At 42.6% G+C, this 18,215-nt stretch overlaps 1 protein-coding gene across 1 annotated transcript in view; it reads right to left on the bottom strand.

Moving 5' to 3' along the window:
- The window catches only part of FRMPD2 (FERM and PDZ domain containing 2), a 130,754-nt gene that overhangs the window by 45,023 nt on the left and 67,516 nt on the right, over positions 1 to 18,215 (bottom strand). Inside the window, exons 24-31 of the mRNA XM_063433858.1 lie at positions 16,401 to 16,533; positions 15,420 to 15,622; positions 14,275 to 14,373; positions 13,561 to 13,796; positions 12,752 to 12,804; positions 6,606 to 6,892; positions 5,426 to 6,227; positions 1,782 to 1,849 (exon numbers count right to left, since the gene is read on the bottom strand). Coding sequence (XP_063289928.1) covers positions 1,782 to 1,849; positions 5,426 to 6,227; positions 6,606 to 6,892; positions 12,752 to 12,804; positions 13,561 to 13,796; positions 14,275 to 14,373; positions 15,420 to 15,622; positions 16,401 to 16,533 — 1,881 coding nt within the window. The remainder of the gene's footprint in view (positions 1 to 1,781; positions 1,850 to 5,425; positions 6,228 to 6,605; positions 6,893 to 12,751; positions 12,805 to 13,560; positions 13,797 to 14,274; positions 14,374 to 15,419; positions 15,623 to 16,400; positions 16,534 to 18,215) is intronic.

Raw genomic sequence — 18,215 nt, 5'->3', positions numbered from 1 at the left:
ACAAGCAACTGGCCTTGAGGCCTACTAGGGCAGACGCACAAACTGTCGGGAGAGGCGACCGACCTCATAACACTGAGTGCCTCAGTCCCTTTGGACCGGTGGGGGATATCCCGGTCCCCAACAGAGAAGCCGGTGGTACCTGAAAGGCTCAATATCTCTCACTCGGCTTGCGGTGGAGAACCCTCGCGGCACACTGAAGATGGCCGCCACGCTGACCGACCACCCACTATATCAGTGGGAATCCAGGTTCCTTGGAGCTTTTGATGCGGTATGCAAGGCCTTCTGGACCCCGATCGAATCCCACCAGCAGCAGCAAATACTCACCTCAGCTGCTCCTGAGGTTCCCAGAGGCGCTCCGGTGCTCTGTTCTTCTTCCGGGCCAGAAGCCACGATCTACAAGCTTGTGGCACTGTCTCACAGGATCTTACCCCTGACACTGGACCTGGATGGCTTTGAGACAGCTGGAACTGGCTTGTACACCGGTCTGGGCACGGGGAGCGAAGATGCAGACACACCATCATACTCCCAGTGACATGGAGGATACCTACATAAGGCCTGGAGGCAGTGGGGGATTTGCCCAATATCAGTTTGAAGACAGCGGAGCTAGCACCCATCTGAAGATACCTGTGGCATCGGTTGATACAGGGACCCGGGCTTACTTTTAGTCCACCATAATGTTCTCACTTTCCCTTTCAGCCGTTGTAGCTAATGTTCTAGCCACTAATACATATAATGATATGGCCTAATGCTGTACCCTTCCTTTTTGTTGCCTATTGATCTACTCTAACATATACCTGGTGGCTCTTATACTTCTGCTCAATTTCCTTCCTGCAATAAGCTTTATTATAAGTCTTCCTGTTCACAATTGCATACTAGTGAACTGTTGATATTATCCATATGTTCCTAATCATAGGCAGTTGATACTATGACATGCTTACCGTATGTTTATTATAATAGGAATTGATAGTATACTATCTAATATAACATCACTTGCTCACACTCATAAGTGGTTGCTACTCTTACATGCTTGCTGAATGTTTGCAGCAAAGCCAGAATAGGATGACTTCCTAGTTAGTCTAGCCTCTGCAAGATTGGTAATTATCGTGTTTTTCTTTATTTCACTTAAAATGTGCGTATTTATTGAGTAGACACATCTATCTAGCTTGAGTTCTAATATTAAACCATAATGAAAAATGTGCAGCTTTAAGAAATGCCATGCTTTTACTCTTGTTGAATAAAGAATTATGAAAAGAAAAAAAAATGTGCATCTGTTATTTTGCTTTTTCTAGTTAAACCTAAATGAAACATGTTAGACCTTTCGTGAAACATGAATTAGCAGTCATTAAATGTTACAACATTAATTGCTAACAAGAGTCAGTCATTTTATAGAGTATTGACTTGTTGGCATTTGATTGCAACAGACATGGAAACAATCCCTCTGTGTGGTGGAAAATAAACATTATATATATATATTCAGGATTGGTTCACGAAATAGTGAATTGCGATAAACTGAAAAATGTAATTTGTAAAAGGCAAGATAGCTTTGTAAAAAAAACTTCAAACTCAGCTAGTTTGCCCTACATTTTGCACATTTGGTTTTCACTAATTAGTGTTCACTAAAGAAGCTTTTTTCTTGTTGTTAACTAAAACACACTATAACTCAAATTACCATGGCACCTCTGTTCTATGAATTCCAATGTGTAACATTTGGAAGAGTTTAATTTTGAGCCTGAATAACTTGTAATTTAAACTCACACTATATACAATTAAAAAATATTTACCTCGTTATCACTTTGCGGAGACTTGCTTGTCTCTTGAGATGTTGAATAATCCATGTTAGGATGTCTCTCTGCAAGAAAAACAGCCCATTAGCAAACTGTGCCCTTACAACAACTCCTCGTATCTCAAGAGCATGGTTCACTTGTAGTGTGTTTTATGTGAAGTGACTACACTTGTGCATTAGGTTTCAAAAGAATTGTAATTCGTCCAAACCTTGGGTAATCAATGGGTTATCTGAATTCCATAACTCTGAAGCGCAATATGAATGTATCATGTAAAAACAGAAACGGACAACGAACGAACAGTTCATTAGATTCGATCCAACAGTGGCACCAAAAAATAGAGATGATTGAGGGGAAAAAATATGTTTGATGATTAAATGTAGATTGTATTCACAGATCAATTGAGAAGTGACCAATAGAGGGGGGGGGGGAGAAGCAATAAAAATCTATATTTATTTAAAGTAAATATTTTCCCCCTTTGTTGGTTACTTTTTCTCACCTGGTCTGTTAACCAAAGGCAGCAAAATGCACCTATTACTGTACTGCAAAATATATATACAATGTTTACATTGCAGTACACTGATTGGCCAATATTAGAGCCCTATTGGCTCATCCTAATTGGTTTTCCCAAAATTTCGTTCCAACCAACATTTTTTTTTCAGACAAATTGTTTTGGCAAAACCATTTTTTTTTGTTTTTTTTTTAACTATGAACAAGTCTAGAAGTTACATTCAAACTTTGGTATTCTAATGGATCTGTACTATACTAGAGCAGTAGTTAACAGTTACCTCTTTAGTCATATATAAACTGCATTTCACACCTAAAACAGCCTACAGGCCAGGAAAACAATAGTAAATTGGATATCTACAAGAGCTGGAGAGTAGTTGTATGTGTGGGGTTTTGGCACTGTATCATTGTTAGATAACCATCTCCTCCATAGAACGGAAAAAAGGCTTAAATCCTCAAGGATAAAGAAAAATGGCCTTTATTCAAATTTCACATCATGACTAGGACATGGAAAGGCTATTTTTCACAATGTTGAGTCGCTTTTGCTTTATTATTTATTATTATTATTGCCATTTATATAGCGCCAACAGATTCCGTAGCGCTTTACAATATTATGAGAGGGGATTTAACTATAAATAGGACAATTACAAATAAACTTACAGGAACAATAGGTTGAAGAGGACCCTGCTCAATCGAGCTTACATTCTATAGGAGGTGGGGTGTAAAACACATTAGGACAGGAATTTGCAATCAAATAAGGTGGGCTGCCCTTTGGGAGAGGGCAAGAGACAGGTATGTGAGGTAGGGGTTAGTCTTGGAGGCCATAAGCTTTCCTAAAGAGATGGGTTTTAAGGCACTTCTTAAAAGATGCAAGACTAGGGGAGAGTCTGATGGCGGTAGGCAGGCTATTCCATAGGAAGGGAGCCGCCCGCGAAAAGTCCTGCAAGCGCGAGTTGGCCGTACGGGTGCGGACAACGGACAGGAGGTGGTCACGGGCAGAGCGGAGAGACCGAGAAGGGACATACCTATGGATCTGTGAGGAGATATAAGAGGGGCTAGAGTTGTTCAGTGCTTTATAGGTGTGAGTTAGTACCTTGAATTGACTCCTATAGCATACAGGAAGCCAATGTAAGGACTGGCAGAGGGGTGAGGTGTGAGAGAAACGACTAGAGAGGAAAATCAGTCTAGCAGCAGCGTTCATTACGGACTGTAGGGGTGCAGTACGGCTTTTGGGAAGACCAATCAGGAGAGGGTTACAATAATCCATGCGGGAAATTACTAGAGCATGGACAAGCTCCTTGGTAGTATCTGGTGCAAGAAAGGGGCGGATGCGGGCTATGTTTTTAAGATGGAATCTACAGGATTTGGCAACATGCTGGATGTGAGGCTCAAAGGTGAGACCAGAGTCAAGTATGATGCCAAGACAGCGCGCTTGCAAGGATGGACTGATGTTGGTACTACAAACTTGAAGGGATAGCGAAAGAGGAGGATCAGTATTAGGAGGAGGAAAGACAAGGAGCTCAGTTTTTGAGAGATTGAGTTTCAGAAAGCGGGAGGACATCCAGTCAGAGATGGAAGAAAGGCAAGCAGTGACACGTTGCAGGACGGCAGGGGAGAGGTCCGTGGAGGAGAGATATAGCTGGGTGTCATCAGCGTACAGGTGGTAGTGGAATCCAAAAGAGGTAATAAGTTTGCCAAGAGAGGCAGTATAAAGAGAATATAGAAGGGGACCAAGGACGGAGCCTTGGGGGACTCCAACCGAGACAGGGCGAGGGGAGGAGGTATCATTAGAAAAAGAGACACTGAATGAGCGTTGGGAGAGATAAGAGGAAAACCACGAGAGGACAGAGTCACAGAGACCAAGCGATTGAAGAGTTTGAAGAAGGAGAGCATGATCAACGGTGTCAAAGGCCGCTGAGAGGTCAAGAAGAATTAGTATGGAGTAGTGGCCTTTGGATTTAGCTGCGATTAGGTCGTTAGTAACTTTGATAAGGGCAGTCTCTGTAGAGTGGAGAGGGCGGAAGCCAGATTGAAGGGGGTCAAGGAGAGAGTTGGAATTGAGGAAATGAGACACACGGGTAAAGACAAGTCTTTCCAGAAGCTTTGAGGAAAAAGGGAGCAGGGATATGGGACGCTAGTTAGAGGGGGTGGACGGGTCGAGGGATGGTTTTTTTAGTATAGGTACTACAGTGGCATGTTTAAGGTCAGCAGGGACGATGCCAGAAGAGAGCGAACAGTTGAAGATGTGTGTTAGAGAAGGCACGAGACAAGTGGAGAGAGATCTGATAAGGTGAGATGGGACAGGATCGAGGGGCAAGTGGTGGGGCGAGAGGAGCAAAGAAGAGCAGCCTCCTCTTGGTCAGTAGCTGGGGAGAATGTCTGACGGGTAGGAAAGGCATGATCTATGTGTGATTGAGAAACAGAAAGGCAAGGAGGGGAGAATTCTTTCCTTAGCTGTTTAATCTTGTCAGTGAAGTAACATGTCAGTTTGTTGCCTCCAGCTATTTTATTATTTCAGTTATGAAAAATGTAACCCTATTATTTTTAGCCCAGTGTCCTCTTTAATATTGAGAGATAAATGATATTTGGAATTAATTGTACAAGGGTATTCCTGTAGTTGCAATTTTAATACAGCATGTTTGGGAGGCATGGTGTCGGTTTAATATAGCAGGTGCAACATTTATAAATATAGGCTGTTACCAGCTGCTGCTACGGAAAGCCAGTCACTAAGTAGCGGCTACTGGCTCGGCCTTAATATCTATAGGTGCTGCCACCTTCTATTTGACAACTTGTTACGAACTGGCTTATGACCCTGTCGCTACTCATCACTGCCTGCCACTAACACAACACATCTCTGGCCTGGTGAAAATAGGTTAATGACAGCTAACTACCCTCATACTACCCTAAACCCTCTAAATGTGGGGTAGCAATGTCATAGGGTAGATGTAGAAAAATGCCAATTCCCATAATCCGTTGCCAGTCTTCACTCTTAACAGAGTCAGGCCTTCAAGTACTCTCTAGATTTTGAAACCAAGCTATAATATATTAATTCTGACAAAGTTTAAATGGAAGGACCCACAGTGACCCTAAAGACCCATTTCATCAACAATTCATGTAAACTACTGCTAGGATCTTACCTGCTTGACTGTCACTGGAAACATTCCCTGTGGCTGGGTGCTTGCTTCCAGTTGTCTTATTTTGTTGTGCTACATTTTGTGACTGGTCAGTTGACATGGAATATGATGATCTAATGGAAATTCCAGGGATCACAATGTTACCACCAAATGTTTTTTGGTCATTATTTAAATGTTCAGGTATGTGACGATGCAAAGTTCTAGTTTCACTTTTTGTTTCATCATAAGAAATAGTTTGTACTATGATTCTGCCATTGTTGGACTGATTGAAATGATTCTGATTAAGTGTTCTGTCTTCATTACCTGATTGTTCAGGGTGTAAAGTGAGACTATTAACATTGGTTTGTATAGGAGCAATATTATTTAGTTCCGAAGAGTCTTCAATAGTGATGTCCTTGGTTGACTGATTTAAAGTAATACATTCATCATTTATTTGATTAGGGTTTCTATGGCATATGGTGTCAGGGTATTCCTGGTCACCTTTACTCATACTGTGTGGAGAATTTAAGGTTGGTTTCAGGTGTGAATCACAGGGTTCTGGTTGTAAGATGTTACATGCAGAAGAGGTCATGCTTTGGAATGGTGGATTTCTTGTAGGAGAAGGAGGTACATGTGTTATTATTGGTGAAGGAGAAAGTCCAATGTTTCTGGTAGGTGAAGGTGCTTTGAGCCTCATAATTGGAGATGGGGTCTTCTTCCGTCTTCCAGGGATCACAACCTGAAATGTTCTACTTGTTGTGGAAGGGAGATGCAACTTTGAGGGCAGTTGAGTGGAGAATGTCTCAAATTTCCCAATGCATCCTGCCTGTTATAGGAAAAACACATCACATTAGTATGCACAGTGATTACACATTACACACATTACAAAAAATATAGAACACAGCGAGAGAGTAAGTGTGAGTGTTTTTTTTTTTCATTATTTCAGTATCCATTGTGACTTAGCGCCTTGACATATGTTATACATTAGTATTTATTAAAGTATTTTATAAAAACAGAAAAAGAAGCATTTAAAGAAGAATGGAATCAAGAAAGAAAAATAGAAGCACAAATGTTGCATACAATAAATATTCAGTTTTGTTTCCTTACTGTAGTGGATCAGTAAAATATTTTTACAAACATTTTTGTACAAACTTCAACATCCATATGACATAAAATGTGTTATACATTTTATATATATGCTCACCTGAGAACCTTTCATTTTTTCCTCTGTTTCTTCAATTTCTTCCAAGTCTTCCCATTCGCTATCATTATCACAAGATTCTGTGGAGGTGAGGGATTGTGGGAGCAACTTCAAAGCATGCTGCTGGATTGCTCTGTATCCAGCTGGGGTGCCTTCCGGTGTCTCCCCCCAGGAAGGAGAGGTCACAGAAGTAGAACTAATAGTGAGATACTCCTCATCACTAAGTACACGTGTCACATCTCCTTTGGCTTTCTCACTTGTTGTACTAGACAGACAAAACACAAGTAATGCTTCTCATATAACATTAGCTGAAATGTGTTTCATGAGCTCTTAAAAAGCTCACCAACAAAAAAGATGGCAGTATTTTCATAGAGTCATAGAGTCTGTAGCAATATTAAATCAATATTAAATAAGCCATACACGACCTCTTCATCTCTAATTCCCTCACACTTCTTGCACTCACTGAGACCTGGCTGCTTCTTTATGTTTCGGTGGACTACAATTCTCCCACATTCCCAGACTCAACTGTAAAGGCGGCGGTGTAGGCATCCTTCTCTCCCCTCAATGTACTTTTCAAACTATCCTCCCTGCCATCATATATCCCCCCCCCCGGTCATCCTAGGCTATTCATTGAACACTTTTCTTCTTGGCTACCCCACTTTCTCTCCTCTAGAACTCCTTCCCTTATACTTGGGTACCTTAGCATCCCAATCAACAACCTCAACTGCCCTGATGCCGTTTGCTCTCTGTAACCTCCTCCTTCGGCCTTACAGTGGTCTACATCAGCAACTCATACAGCAGGAAATACTCTTGACCTCATCTTCACCAATCTCTGTACCACCTCCAATCTCTCCACTGTTCCATTTCCTTTATCTGACCACCATCTGCTGACCTTTGACATCGGCATACCCCATGCCCAAATTTCACCACCCTCAACTCTCCAATCTCGCAGAAACCTCAACTGCTTTGATCTCCAGCATTTCTCCACCACACTCTCCTTTTACCCATCTCAAATCTTATTTGCCCTAACTCTGCATCCTCACTCATCCAACTCCACTCTCTCCTCTCAACTAGACATCATGGCACCCCCAAAATTTAAATGCAGCAAGCGTTCCCAATTACAACCCTGGCACACCAAACTGACCCAATATCTCCAAAAATGTTCAAGAACTGCTGAACGTTGTTGGAGAAAGTCTCACTCTGCACCTCCACTATAAATGTATGCTGCGCTCCTACACTCTGGCTCTTTCCTCTGCAAAATTAAATTACTTCAATACCCTCATAGCCACACTCTCCTGCGAACCCAAACGATTTCACACTTTTAATGCTCTCCTTCACCCTGTTGCTCCCTCTCCTCCTACCACCCTGTCCACCTCAAACTTTGTAGAAATCTTCTCAGTGAAGTGAGTTGCAATCAGGGAACCTCTCTCCCTCACCTTCCAATGCATCACCCAACTCCACCCCCTCTGCTGTTCTAAGGTCATTTGCACCTACCACAACAGAAGAGGTTTCTGCTCTGCTCCAGTCCTTCCGCCTCACCACCTGTTCCCTGGATCCTATTCCCTCATATCTGATCTGCACTCTGTCTCCCTCTCTTGCTCATCCTCTCACTAAAATTTTCAATCTCTCCCATTCCTCCGGCACATTTTCTTCACCCTTCAAGCATGCAACCAAAACGCCGCTTCTGAAAAAGCCCAAGCCTGACCCCAACTCTCCATCCAACTACCGCCCTATATCGCTACTGCCGTTTGCCTCCAAGATCCTTGAAAGAGTTATGTATGCAAGATTGACAGACTTCCTTGAATCCAACTCTCTGCTTGACCTGCATCAGTCTGGAATCTGCGCTCGTCACTCTGTTGAAACAGCTGTGACCAAAGTATCCAACAATTTATTGCTGCTAAATCTCGCAGCCATTACTCTATCCTAATTCTCCTTGATCTTTCTGCTGCCTTTGACACTGTTGATCATCAACAGCTTCTTTTCATTCCCCTTAATCTCGGTCTACGGGATATTGCTCTCTCCTGGTGCTCCTCCTACCTCTCCCAGCGCTTTTTCAGTGTATCTTTCTCTGGTTGTGCCTCTTCTCCCCAACCCCTCTCTGTTGGTGTTTCCCAAGGTTCTGTCCTAGGTCCCCTACTGCTCTCTATCCAGTGGCGTACACATGACCTATGGGCCCCCCGGTGCGAAATTGATCCGTGGGCCCCCCCGCGCGCTTACTCTGCGCGGGCCAGGGCCGCAACACATGGCAGCAGGCACCTGGTCGCAGGGGTTGCAGGGCTGCGACCCCTGCGACCGCGGTATGTACGCCAGTGCATGCAGATGCACACACACTTAAAGGACCACTACAGACACCCAGATCACATCAGCTCAATGAAGTGGTCTGGGTGTCAGGTCCCTCTTGTTTTAACCCTGCAACTGAAAGCATAGCAGTTTCAGAGAAACTGCTATGTTTCACTGAGGGTTAATCCACTGATAGCCGCTAGAGGAGCTTCCGCGATTCTAAGACACTGAACGTCCATAGGAAAGCATTGAGTAATGCTTTCCTATGGGCGGTTTGAATGCGCGCACAGCTCTTGCCGTGCATGCGCATTTGGAGCTGAGAGGCAGAGGGATCCCCAGCGCCAAGGGAGTCCGGCGCTGGAGAAAGGTAAGTGCTGAAGATACACACACACACACTATCACGAACAGACGCATACACACTAGCTAACAGACACACACATTTACTGACAGAGACACACTCAGCAACAGACATACATACACACTCACTTACAAAACATACACTCTCACTGACAAACACACACTCACTAACAGACATCAAACAGACTCACTAACACACACACAAACACACTCAGTAACAGACACACAAAGTAACCCACTCACTGACACTCACACTAACACACACACTAACACACACAGTAACACACACACTAACACTCACAGTAACACTAACACACACACTAACGCTCACAGTAACACTAACACACACTAACACACACACTAACACACACACTAACACTCACAGTAACACTAACACACACACTAACACTCACAGTAACACTAATGCTCACAGTAACACTAACACACACACTAACACTCACAGTAACACTAACACTCACATGTTTTTTTTAAATGTAATCCCCCCAGCCTCCTTACCTTTTGGAGTGCTGAGGGGATTCCCTGGGGTTCAGTGGTGCTGCTGGTCACTGGGCGGGCAGTCAGGCAGGCTGGCGCGCGAGGGAGCACTCTCCCCTGAGTGCTTCCTCTTCAGCTCCCTCGCGTGCCGCGTAGAGATGACGGTGCCGGAAGATGACGTCCGGTATCAGTGTGGTGCGCAAGGGAGCTGAAGAGGAAGCACTCAGGGGAGAGTGCTCCCTCGCGCGCCCGCAGGACCGGCCATGTGGTGACAGCAGGGCCAGCCTCGGGGGGCCCGGAGGTGGCCGGCTCCTGGGCCCCCCCAGGAGAAGAGGCTGTCCACAGTGGCTACATACCGGGTTGCAGGGGCGGCCGGGCCCCTGGTATGTACGCCACTGTCTCTATCTATACTGCCTCCCTTGGTAAACTCATCAGCTCCTTTGGCTTCCATTATCATTTATATGCAGATGACACGCAAATCTACCTGTCCTCTCCTGATCTATCTCCACCCATCTTGACTTGTGTCTCTGACTGACTCTCTACGATTTCCAAGTGGATGGCTGCTCACTTCCTTAAACTCAACCTGTCCAAAACAGAACTTCTGACCTCCTCCCTCAAGTGTTGCTACTCCCTGCCAAGGTGCTCTCTTTGACTCTGACCTCTCCTTCACCCTTCATGTCCAGTTGATCGCCAAATCCTGTTGCTTCCATCTCAAAAACATAGCTCACATTCACCCTTATTAAACACCAGACGCGGCTAAGGTGCTCGTCCATGCCGTTGTTCTTTCCCGCCTTGACTACTGCAATCCCCTTCTCAGTGGTCTTACGCGTTGCCAGATTGCAATCTATAAGGAATGCGGCGGCAAGGCTCATTTTCCTGTCCACCCGCACCTCCCATGCCTCCTTCCTCTGTCAGTCCCTCCATTGGCTTCCAGTTAGATACAGGGCTCAATTTAAGATTCTGGTGCTTGCTTAAAAGTCCCTACATAGTGCTGCTTCAACCTACCTATCCTCCCTAATACACAAATATGTCCCGTCAAGGCCCCTGTGCTCTGCCGAAGACCTACGCCTATCCTCTGTCCGTACTCCTACATCTGATGCTCGCCTCTAAGACTTCTCCAGGGCTGCACCTTTTCTGTGAATCTCCCTTCCCTTCTCTGTTAGACTTTCACCCAGTCTCCACTCCTCCAGAAATCTTTGAAAACACATTTCTTCAGGAAAGCATATCATTTAAACTGTTAGCAGGTTTTCATCCCCTCCACCCCCATGACTCCTCTCCTGCAACTGTAAAATAACTTACTAAGTTCTCAGTGATTACTTTTCTAGCAACCTATTACATTAGATAAAACAGAAAAGAGGGCGGTGGTTGCGCACACAATGAATGATATCCTTGGTCTTAACTGTAGACCCTTAGGTTCTGTGAATATAAAAAACCATCATAGGGCAATACGTCTTAGCCACAATAAAAAGTATAAAAAACTTGGAAAACTCACAATATTTAGAGCCTTTCTGAGTTGGCTCTAAATTTTAAAAGCAGTATGCAGAATCTGGTGCTGGTAATGCAGTCAGGGTCCCTTGGGAAAAACGCCAACCGCCTCCTTTGTGTATAAATCAGGAACCAGGATCACCAAATAATTAATAAGTAAATACTTTAATTTAATACATAAAAAATATATGCATAAAACACAACGCGTTTCGACCTAGTCCAATAGGTCTTCCTCAGGTGTTCCTGATTTATACACAAAGGAGGCGGTTGGCGTTTTTCCCAAGGGACCCTGACTGCATTACCAGCACCAGATTCTGCATACTGCTTTTAAAGTTTAGAGCCAACTCAGAAAGGCTCTAAATATTGTGAGTTTTCCAAGTTTTTTATACTTTTTATTGTGGCTAAGACGTATTGCCCTATGATGGTTTTTTATATTCACAGAACCTAAGGGTCTACACTTAAGACCAAGGATATCATTCATTGTGTGCGCAACCACCGCCCTCTTTTCTGTTTTATCTTTGTATGTAAGTGTTATAAAGTGACTATACACTTGGGTGGTTTTTATGTGTGCTGCACTGGTTTTTTATATATGATATCTTAAACGTACTATTACCTATTTTTAGCGCCACCCTTTATCTCTGTTTTTAACCTATTACATTACCCCTACTTATACCCTTTGTGTCACTATACCCCACTCCCTATAGCATGTAAGCTCATTGAGCAGGGCCCTCAACCCCTCTGTTCCTGTGTGTCCATTTGTCTGGTTACAATTACATATCTGTTAGTCCACCCATTGTACAGCGCTACGGAATTTGCTGGTGCTATATAAATAATAAAATAATAAAGATAATAATAACAAAGGGGTTATATGTATTTCAGTGATGTAGAATACACTACAACAATTTAATAACTAGGGGGCCGGGGCCTGACTGCAGAGCGGAGCAGTCGCATGTCGCTGCTGCTCCGGCATCTAACTCTACGTAGTGCCGATTCCTGCAGAGCAGAGGCTGTGACCTGACTTATTGTGGCTACCAAGCGATGGGGGATACCGAGACCTGCAAGATGACACCACACAACTGAACTTTTTCACCGGTACCAACCGGTCACAAGGAGGATACCTCCGCAGCATCGACCACACCACCGGAAGCCCGACTGCCATTGGCAGCTGAAGAACACTGAGGCTTTCCGTGACGCCCATGCAGGGAAAAACTCGGCCTCCACGAGCACCCGAGTTTGTGGCACACGGATGCAGACCCCACACAAAGCCAGGAATTCGGGGGAGGCCTCACCATTTTCGCAACTCACCTGCAACCTACAGACTCTCAAAGCACCAGCCTCTACAAGGTCACGCGAGGGAATCATTTGATGAAGCGGTCCGTGAATTGCGCCCAAGCAAGAGAGCGAGCACAACACCCGGACTGACACCCAGGGAGAATTGCACCGCTACTGCTGAGCAACACCTGACCCACACAAGCGACACTTTTAGCGACCTCTTGATGCCTGATAGAAGTAAATACGTTAGTTTTGCTCACCTTGGGGGTCTCCATAACTGCAGATACCCCAACTATAGCGAAGCATGTGTGTCCTAAGGTGGCAATTAGCCTGTCAACTCAAGCTAACGTAGTTGAATTATGATTGTTCATTCTTGTTCTCAATATTCTTGAAAGCCTACTTTAACACATTTGAGCAGGCATATATGTTTAATGACACAAGCTTGTTGACCCCAACGTGACTCACCACATTAGACATACTAATTCAGCGTGCACTTAGCCTACATCTTGTATAGCATGTTTACTTTACTATATTTTTCATGTGAAAAGCACAGTTTACGTATTCTTTAATTAATTTTCCGTAATAGCTAAACCCATTGTATGTATTAATCTGTTCATATATTATAAAAATGTGGCAGACTTTATTGGGAGTGTATTCCAAACAATGCTGATACCTTAAGTTTGTTTTATCCTGTAATAACTCTCTTTATTATGTACTGTGTGAAGCAAATGCCATAATAAAAGAAAGATTGACAACAAAACAAAACAATTAAATAACTAAATGATTCATAGTAAAGGACGGTAGTTGGACTAATGTTCCTCATAGTAGTAAAGATCAGGCACAGTGAGCTCAAAGAACCAAAACTACTGTACCATTGTATGGTTATCTTCATCCAGGACAGTTATAAAATGCCAGCATGTTTTATTTTGAAACATAAAATACTTTGCATATAGCTACCGCAAAATATATCAGTCCTAGCAAAGCTGTGATTTTATTTATATATTTATTTACTATGCTAAATCTGTAACACTGATATTAGAATATCATATTTTCACATTCATAATCTCACCTCTCTTGAGGCTCTAGGTCACAGATGGAATATGAGTTCAGTCGAACATCATCTGCCAATGAAGTCGATGTCTCCACGGTCACGTTTAAGGTAGGTGTAGAGGATATTTCTTGTAAAGCACTAGTCCTTTGGTCGGAGTTGCTCCCATCTTCTGAATCTATTTCCATCGTACTTTCAAGGTCATTGAAAGAATTTCTCATACTCAGTAACTCTCTTACTGGGGATGGCATAGGAGTCTGGGCAAAAAGCAATGAGTCAATGAATTGAATTGCTTTCAAAGTAGTAATAATGATGGATAAAATGTCAAATATTATCTTTGTGGGAAATAGGCACCACATTTAGTGAAAATCTGTGGGATGGGAGCTCTAAGACAAGGAGTGAGCCAGAGAGTCCCTGGTCTCCTTGCCGATACATGATCAATTTACCAGGAGGATGTCCCATTCCTTTGGTCCTTGGTTTTATATTCTGCCCTTGGTACCCAATATTCCCATACCTCCCCGAAAGTTTGGTGCCAGGCTGGGCTCAACTCCCATGGAGCTGGCAATAAATAGCTTTATAAAATTACATTTCTCCCTCATACGATTTCCTAAATATATTTTGGCAAGGTGGCTGTGCTTTTCCTTACATTTGCCATTAAAAAATAACTGTAAATACCTGTGCCATTTTTAAAGCATAATTGCTGGTCCCAGCAGTAAAAAATTAAAATGTCCTCACCGGTACAGTAAAGTCTATTTCAGGCAGAACTCCTTCAATTGGTCTGCAGATCCTCAAGGTCACTTCACCAGGAGCACCATGCAATAGATGGAGAATTTCCTGATATCACAGACAGGAGAAAAAGGCATTTACACAGCATTCATTACTCTTGTATTAGTGTGTGTGTGATTGTATATTGGACATAGTATAGAGTGGCTAAGACTGAGAACATTAAAGGGACACTATAGTCAGCCAGACCACTTCAGCTCAATTAAGTGGTCTGGGTGCCAGGTCCCTCAGGTTTTAACCCTGCTGTTTATATTAGGGGTTAAGCCAACCCCTAATGGCGGTCTTCCGGACAGCCACTAGAGGCGCATCTGCAACGCTGGAGGCATATTATGCCTCCATCGCACAGAGTGTCCATAGGAAAGCATTGCTTTCCTATTGACACTTTGAATGCGTGCGCGGCACTTGCCGCGCATGCGCATTCGGCCCTGCTGACGTCAGACAGGGGAGCTGACGTTGGCGGAGGAGGAGAGGTCACCAGCGCCGAGGGAGCCCGGAGCTGGATTAAGATAAGCTGCTGAAGGGGTTTTAAATTCAGGCACCCTCAGGGCACTATAGTGTCAGGAAAACCGCTTTGTTTTCCTGACACTATAGTGATCCTTTAATCCACAACATACATGTTGCAATGCCATTTATGCATCTCTAATAAATCTATGCATTCTTTCTGTAGCACTGTATTGTGAAAATAACTCACCTACATGTAGAATTGGACACTGTGTCAAATATTTTATAACTAATTGTCAAGTTAAATATATATTATTCAGTTGTTTATTCAATGCTAGTAGAATGATACTCGCATTTTCAATAACGGTAAGACAATAGATGCCCTATTCCAAGTGTTCAGAAAATGTTTTCTATTGATGTTAAAACTGTAGAATGAAGAGTTTTCTACTTACTGGAATTCTAAGATGTTACATATATGTGGACAAATGTAAGATTTCTTTTGATATATGTTGCCTTTAAATTAGTGGCTTTAAGCACCTCAAGCTCTTTTACACTCCCTGGAAAACAATTTAACCTGTGGTACATTAAATTACATCTATAAAATATTGCCTTGAGTTCTTCAACTTCTTAATTATCTGTAATCATTGTAACCACACCTGATAATTTAATCCACAAACTGATTTTCCATTGACTTCCAGAAGAACATCTCCAACTGAGATAAGTCCACTTTCCTCTGCCGGCTGGCCATGGAACAGTCTCTTTATCCTGATGACATTCCCTGAACTTCTGCTCTCAGTCTGCAGAAAACTGAATCCCAATCCCCCTGAATTCTTCTTCAACACTACTTCATATGTATTATCTGTTTTGGAAGAACCCAATAGTTAAGCATTCACACAATATGATGATCTGGTTATTGTCAAATCAAACCCAAAATAAGGACTTCAACCTATATATTGCCAGCTTGAAGTCCTCTATTTATGGTACATTTTGAGGTGGTTTGAGTCACACTGGTTCAAACCACTACTTCAGTGTCATATATGAAGTTGTAAACTCATACAGACCTCAAATAATGTTTTGAATGACTTAGAATAAACCTATATATTTACTAGATAGTATTTTATAAGACACTGAGTCTAACAATTTATTTTGCATTCAAGTAACTAGACTGTTGGCTATCACTGAACTAGCCAATAGTGTGTAGTGAGTAACTACTTGCTAATAAGAAGTAATATTTCATTGTGTTTGGGATTGCATTATCACTAGAAGTAAAATAATCATCTAGGGCAGGGGTAGGCAACCTTCGGCACTCCAGATGTTGTGGACTACATCCCCCATAATGCTCTTACAGCCATAATGCTGGCATAGCATCTTGGAAGGTGTAGTCTTAAAAATCTGGAGTGCCGAAGCTTGCCTAAGCCTGATCTAGGGTTTGTGAATTGTAAAAACATGTCCCTCTATGACTTTTTTTTTTTTTTTTTTATAAAAATAGAACCCAGTCTTTTGTTACATTGTCAACATATTGTTAGTCTTTTAATTCAATAAACTACATGTAAAGGTTTTCTGTGCCAAATGTTTTTACACTGCCACAGACCAGGGCATTATTTGTCATACTCCCAAGTGTTTGAATGTTTCCTTACCCTTAGTCACAAATAATGGGTATTCAGTGTGACTGCAGCTGGGAGTGGAGCGTTGAGACTCAGAGAATTCACTCTGACTCCCAATAACAGTGTTTCCTGAGTCTCCTTTCCTCTGCAACACAAGAGTCACTATCTGCAAATAAATAAAACAAGTAAAAAAACACATTTAGGAGCAATTGATAAAAGTGCTGTTAATGGAAAAGTAGGTCTAAGTTCTAAAAGTAGAACAATCACCATGGAAACCAATGCAATGTCGTGCTGATTACATTGGTTGACATGTTTCCACACTTTTAGAACACTGTCTAGTGTATAGAGTAATTATTAAACCTTCCATTCTAATAGTTTGCTGGAATCAGAATTTGTAGTAAATTATGAAAATTGTAACTTGATTTGATGCATATTTAAAAATACATTTCTACAAAAGTGTATTCGTCTCTGATTCAGCATGCTAGGTTCAATTATGTGAAATGAAGGTGACACAAAAGATATTTCAAGGACATTTCATCTTGAATCAAAGTAATTGGAAACACACTATGAGGAAATCAAGAAAAAGATTTATTAATATACCTCATAGGAGTTACAAAAGCATCTTTATTATGATAAAGTTCTAAAGGCCAATTTTACCTCTTCACACAAGACTTTAGTTTGGTAGTCCATTGCCTGCTAAAACAAGGCTATCTCTAGTTAAAGCTGCAGTGTCATGGTTTTGATTTTCTCTTGGTTTTCTTTTCCTTGTACCCTGTGTATCTTAAAAGACCACTATAGTGCCAGGAAAACAAACTTGTTTTCCTGGCACTATAGGGTCTTTAGGTCCCCCCCACCCTCATGGCCTCCCTCACGCTGGGCTGAAGGGGTTAAACTCTTACCTTTCTCTAGCGCCGGGCTCCCTCAGTGCTGGGGAACTCTCCTCCCTCTCCCGATGTCAGCTTTGAATAGGCAGCAAGAGCCGCGCGCGCATTCAAATAGTCCATAGGAGAGCATTTCTCAATGCTTTCCTATGGACAACAGTGTCTTCTCACTGTGATTTTCACAACGAGAAGCGCGGAAGCGCCTCTAGCGGCTGTCAGTGAGACAGCCACTAGGGGCTGGATTAACCCTAATGTAAACATAGCAATTTCTCTGAAACTGCTATTTTTACAGCTGCAGGGTTAACACTAGATGGACCAGGCACCCAGACCACTTCATTGAGCTGAAGTGGTCTGGGTGCCTATAGCGGTCATTTAACCCCTTAAGGATGGAGCCAATTGTCCAAGTTCTGAACAAAATTAAACCTCAAACTATATATTTGTTTAACAGTAAAAGTTTAAAACTTCCATACATATTCTATATTCTGGGGTTTTTTAAAGACAGGAAGGGATTTCTTTTAATATCCTATGTGTATACCTAACACAATATTGAGGGTGAATAAAATATTAAAAATGGGGGAGGGCGGAATGCAATATTCATATTTTTTACACCAGTACAAATGAGTAAAACAAGCTGAAAATAGATGCATGTATCAGTCCTGAATGTTTAATGCCTCATGTGTCCAGGATATAAATTATTTTTTCCTGGCTAATGCTAACCCTATACCAATTCCCCCTAATGCTAAAGCAACTCTACCCACAACTCTACCTTACACTAATTTACACTAGTTTTACCTTACTCTAACACTAGCACTACCAGTGTACTCTTTATATAGAAAAGGCAGGGAAGGCAAGAAAAGGGAGGGATGTCATGGAGTAACACTTCCGGGTTCGGCACTCAGCTGTGAGGAGCCGGACCCCGCCCCCCTCTGACTCAGCTCTGACGGTATTTAGGGAGACTGGGCCAGAG

This window comes from Pelobates fuscus, chromosome 10 (assembly GCF_036172605.1).
Source record: "Pelobates fuscus isolate aPelFus1 chromosome 10, aPelFus1.pri, whole genome shotgun sequence".
Taxonomy (NCBI): Eukaryota; Metazoa; Chordata; class Amphibia; order Anura; family Pelobatidae; genus Pelobates; species Pelobates fuscus.
The sequence above is the reverse complement of the archived record's forward strand: the minus strand, read 5'-3'. Positions and strand labels throughout refer to the sequence as shown.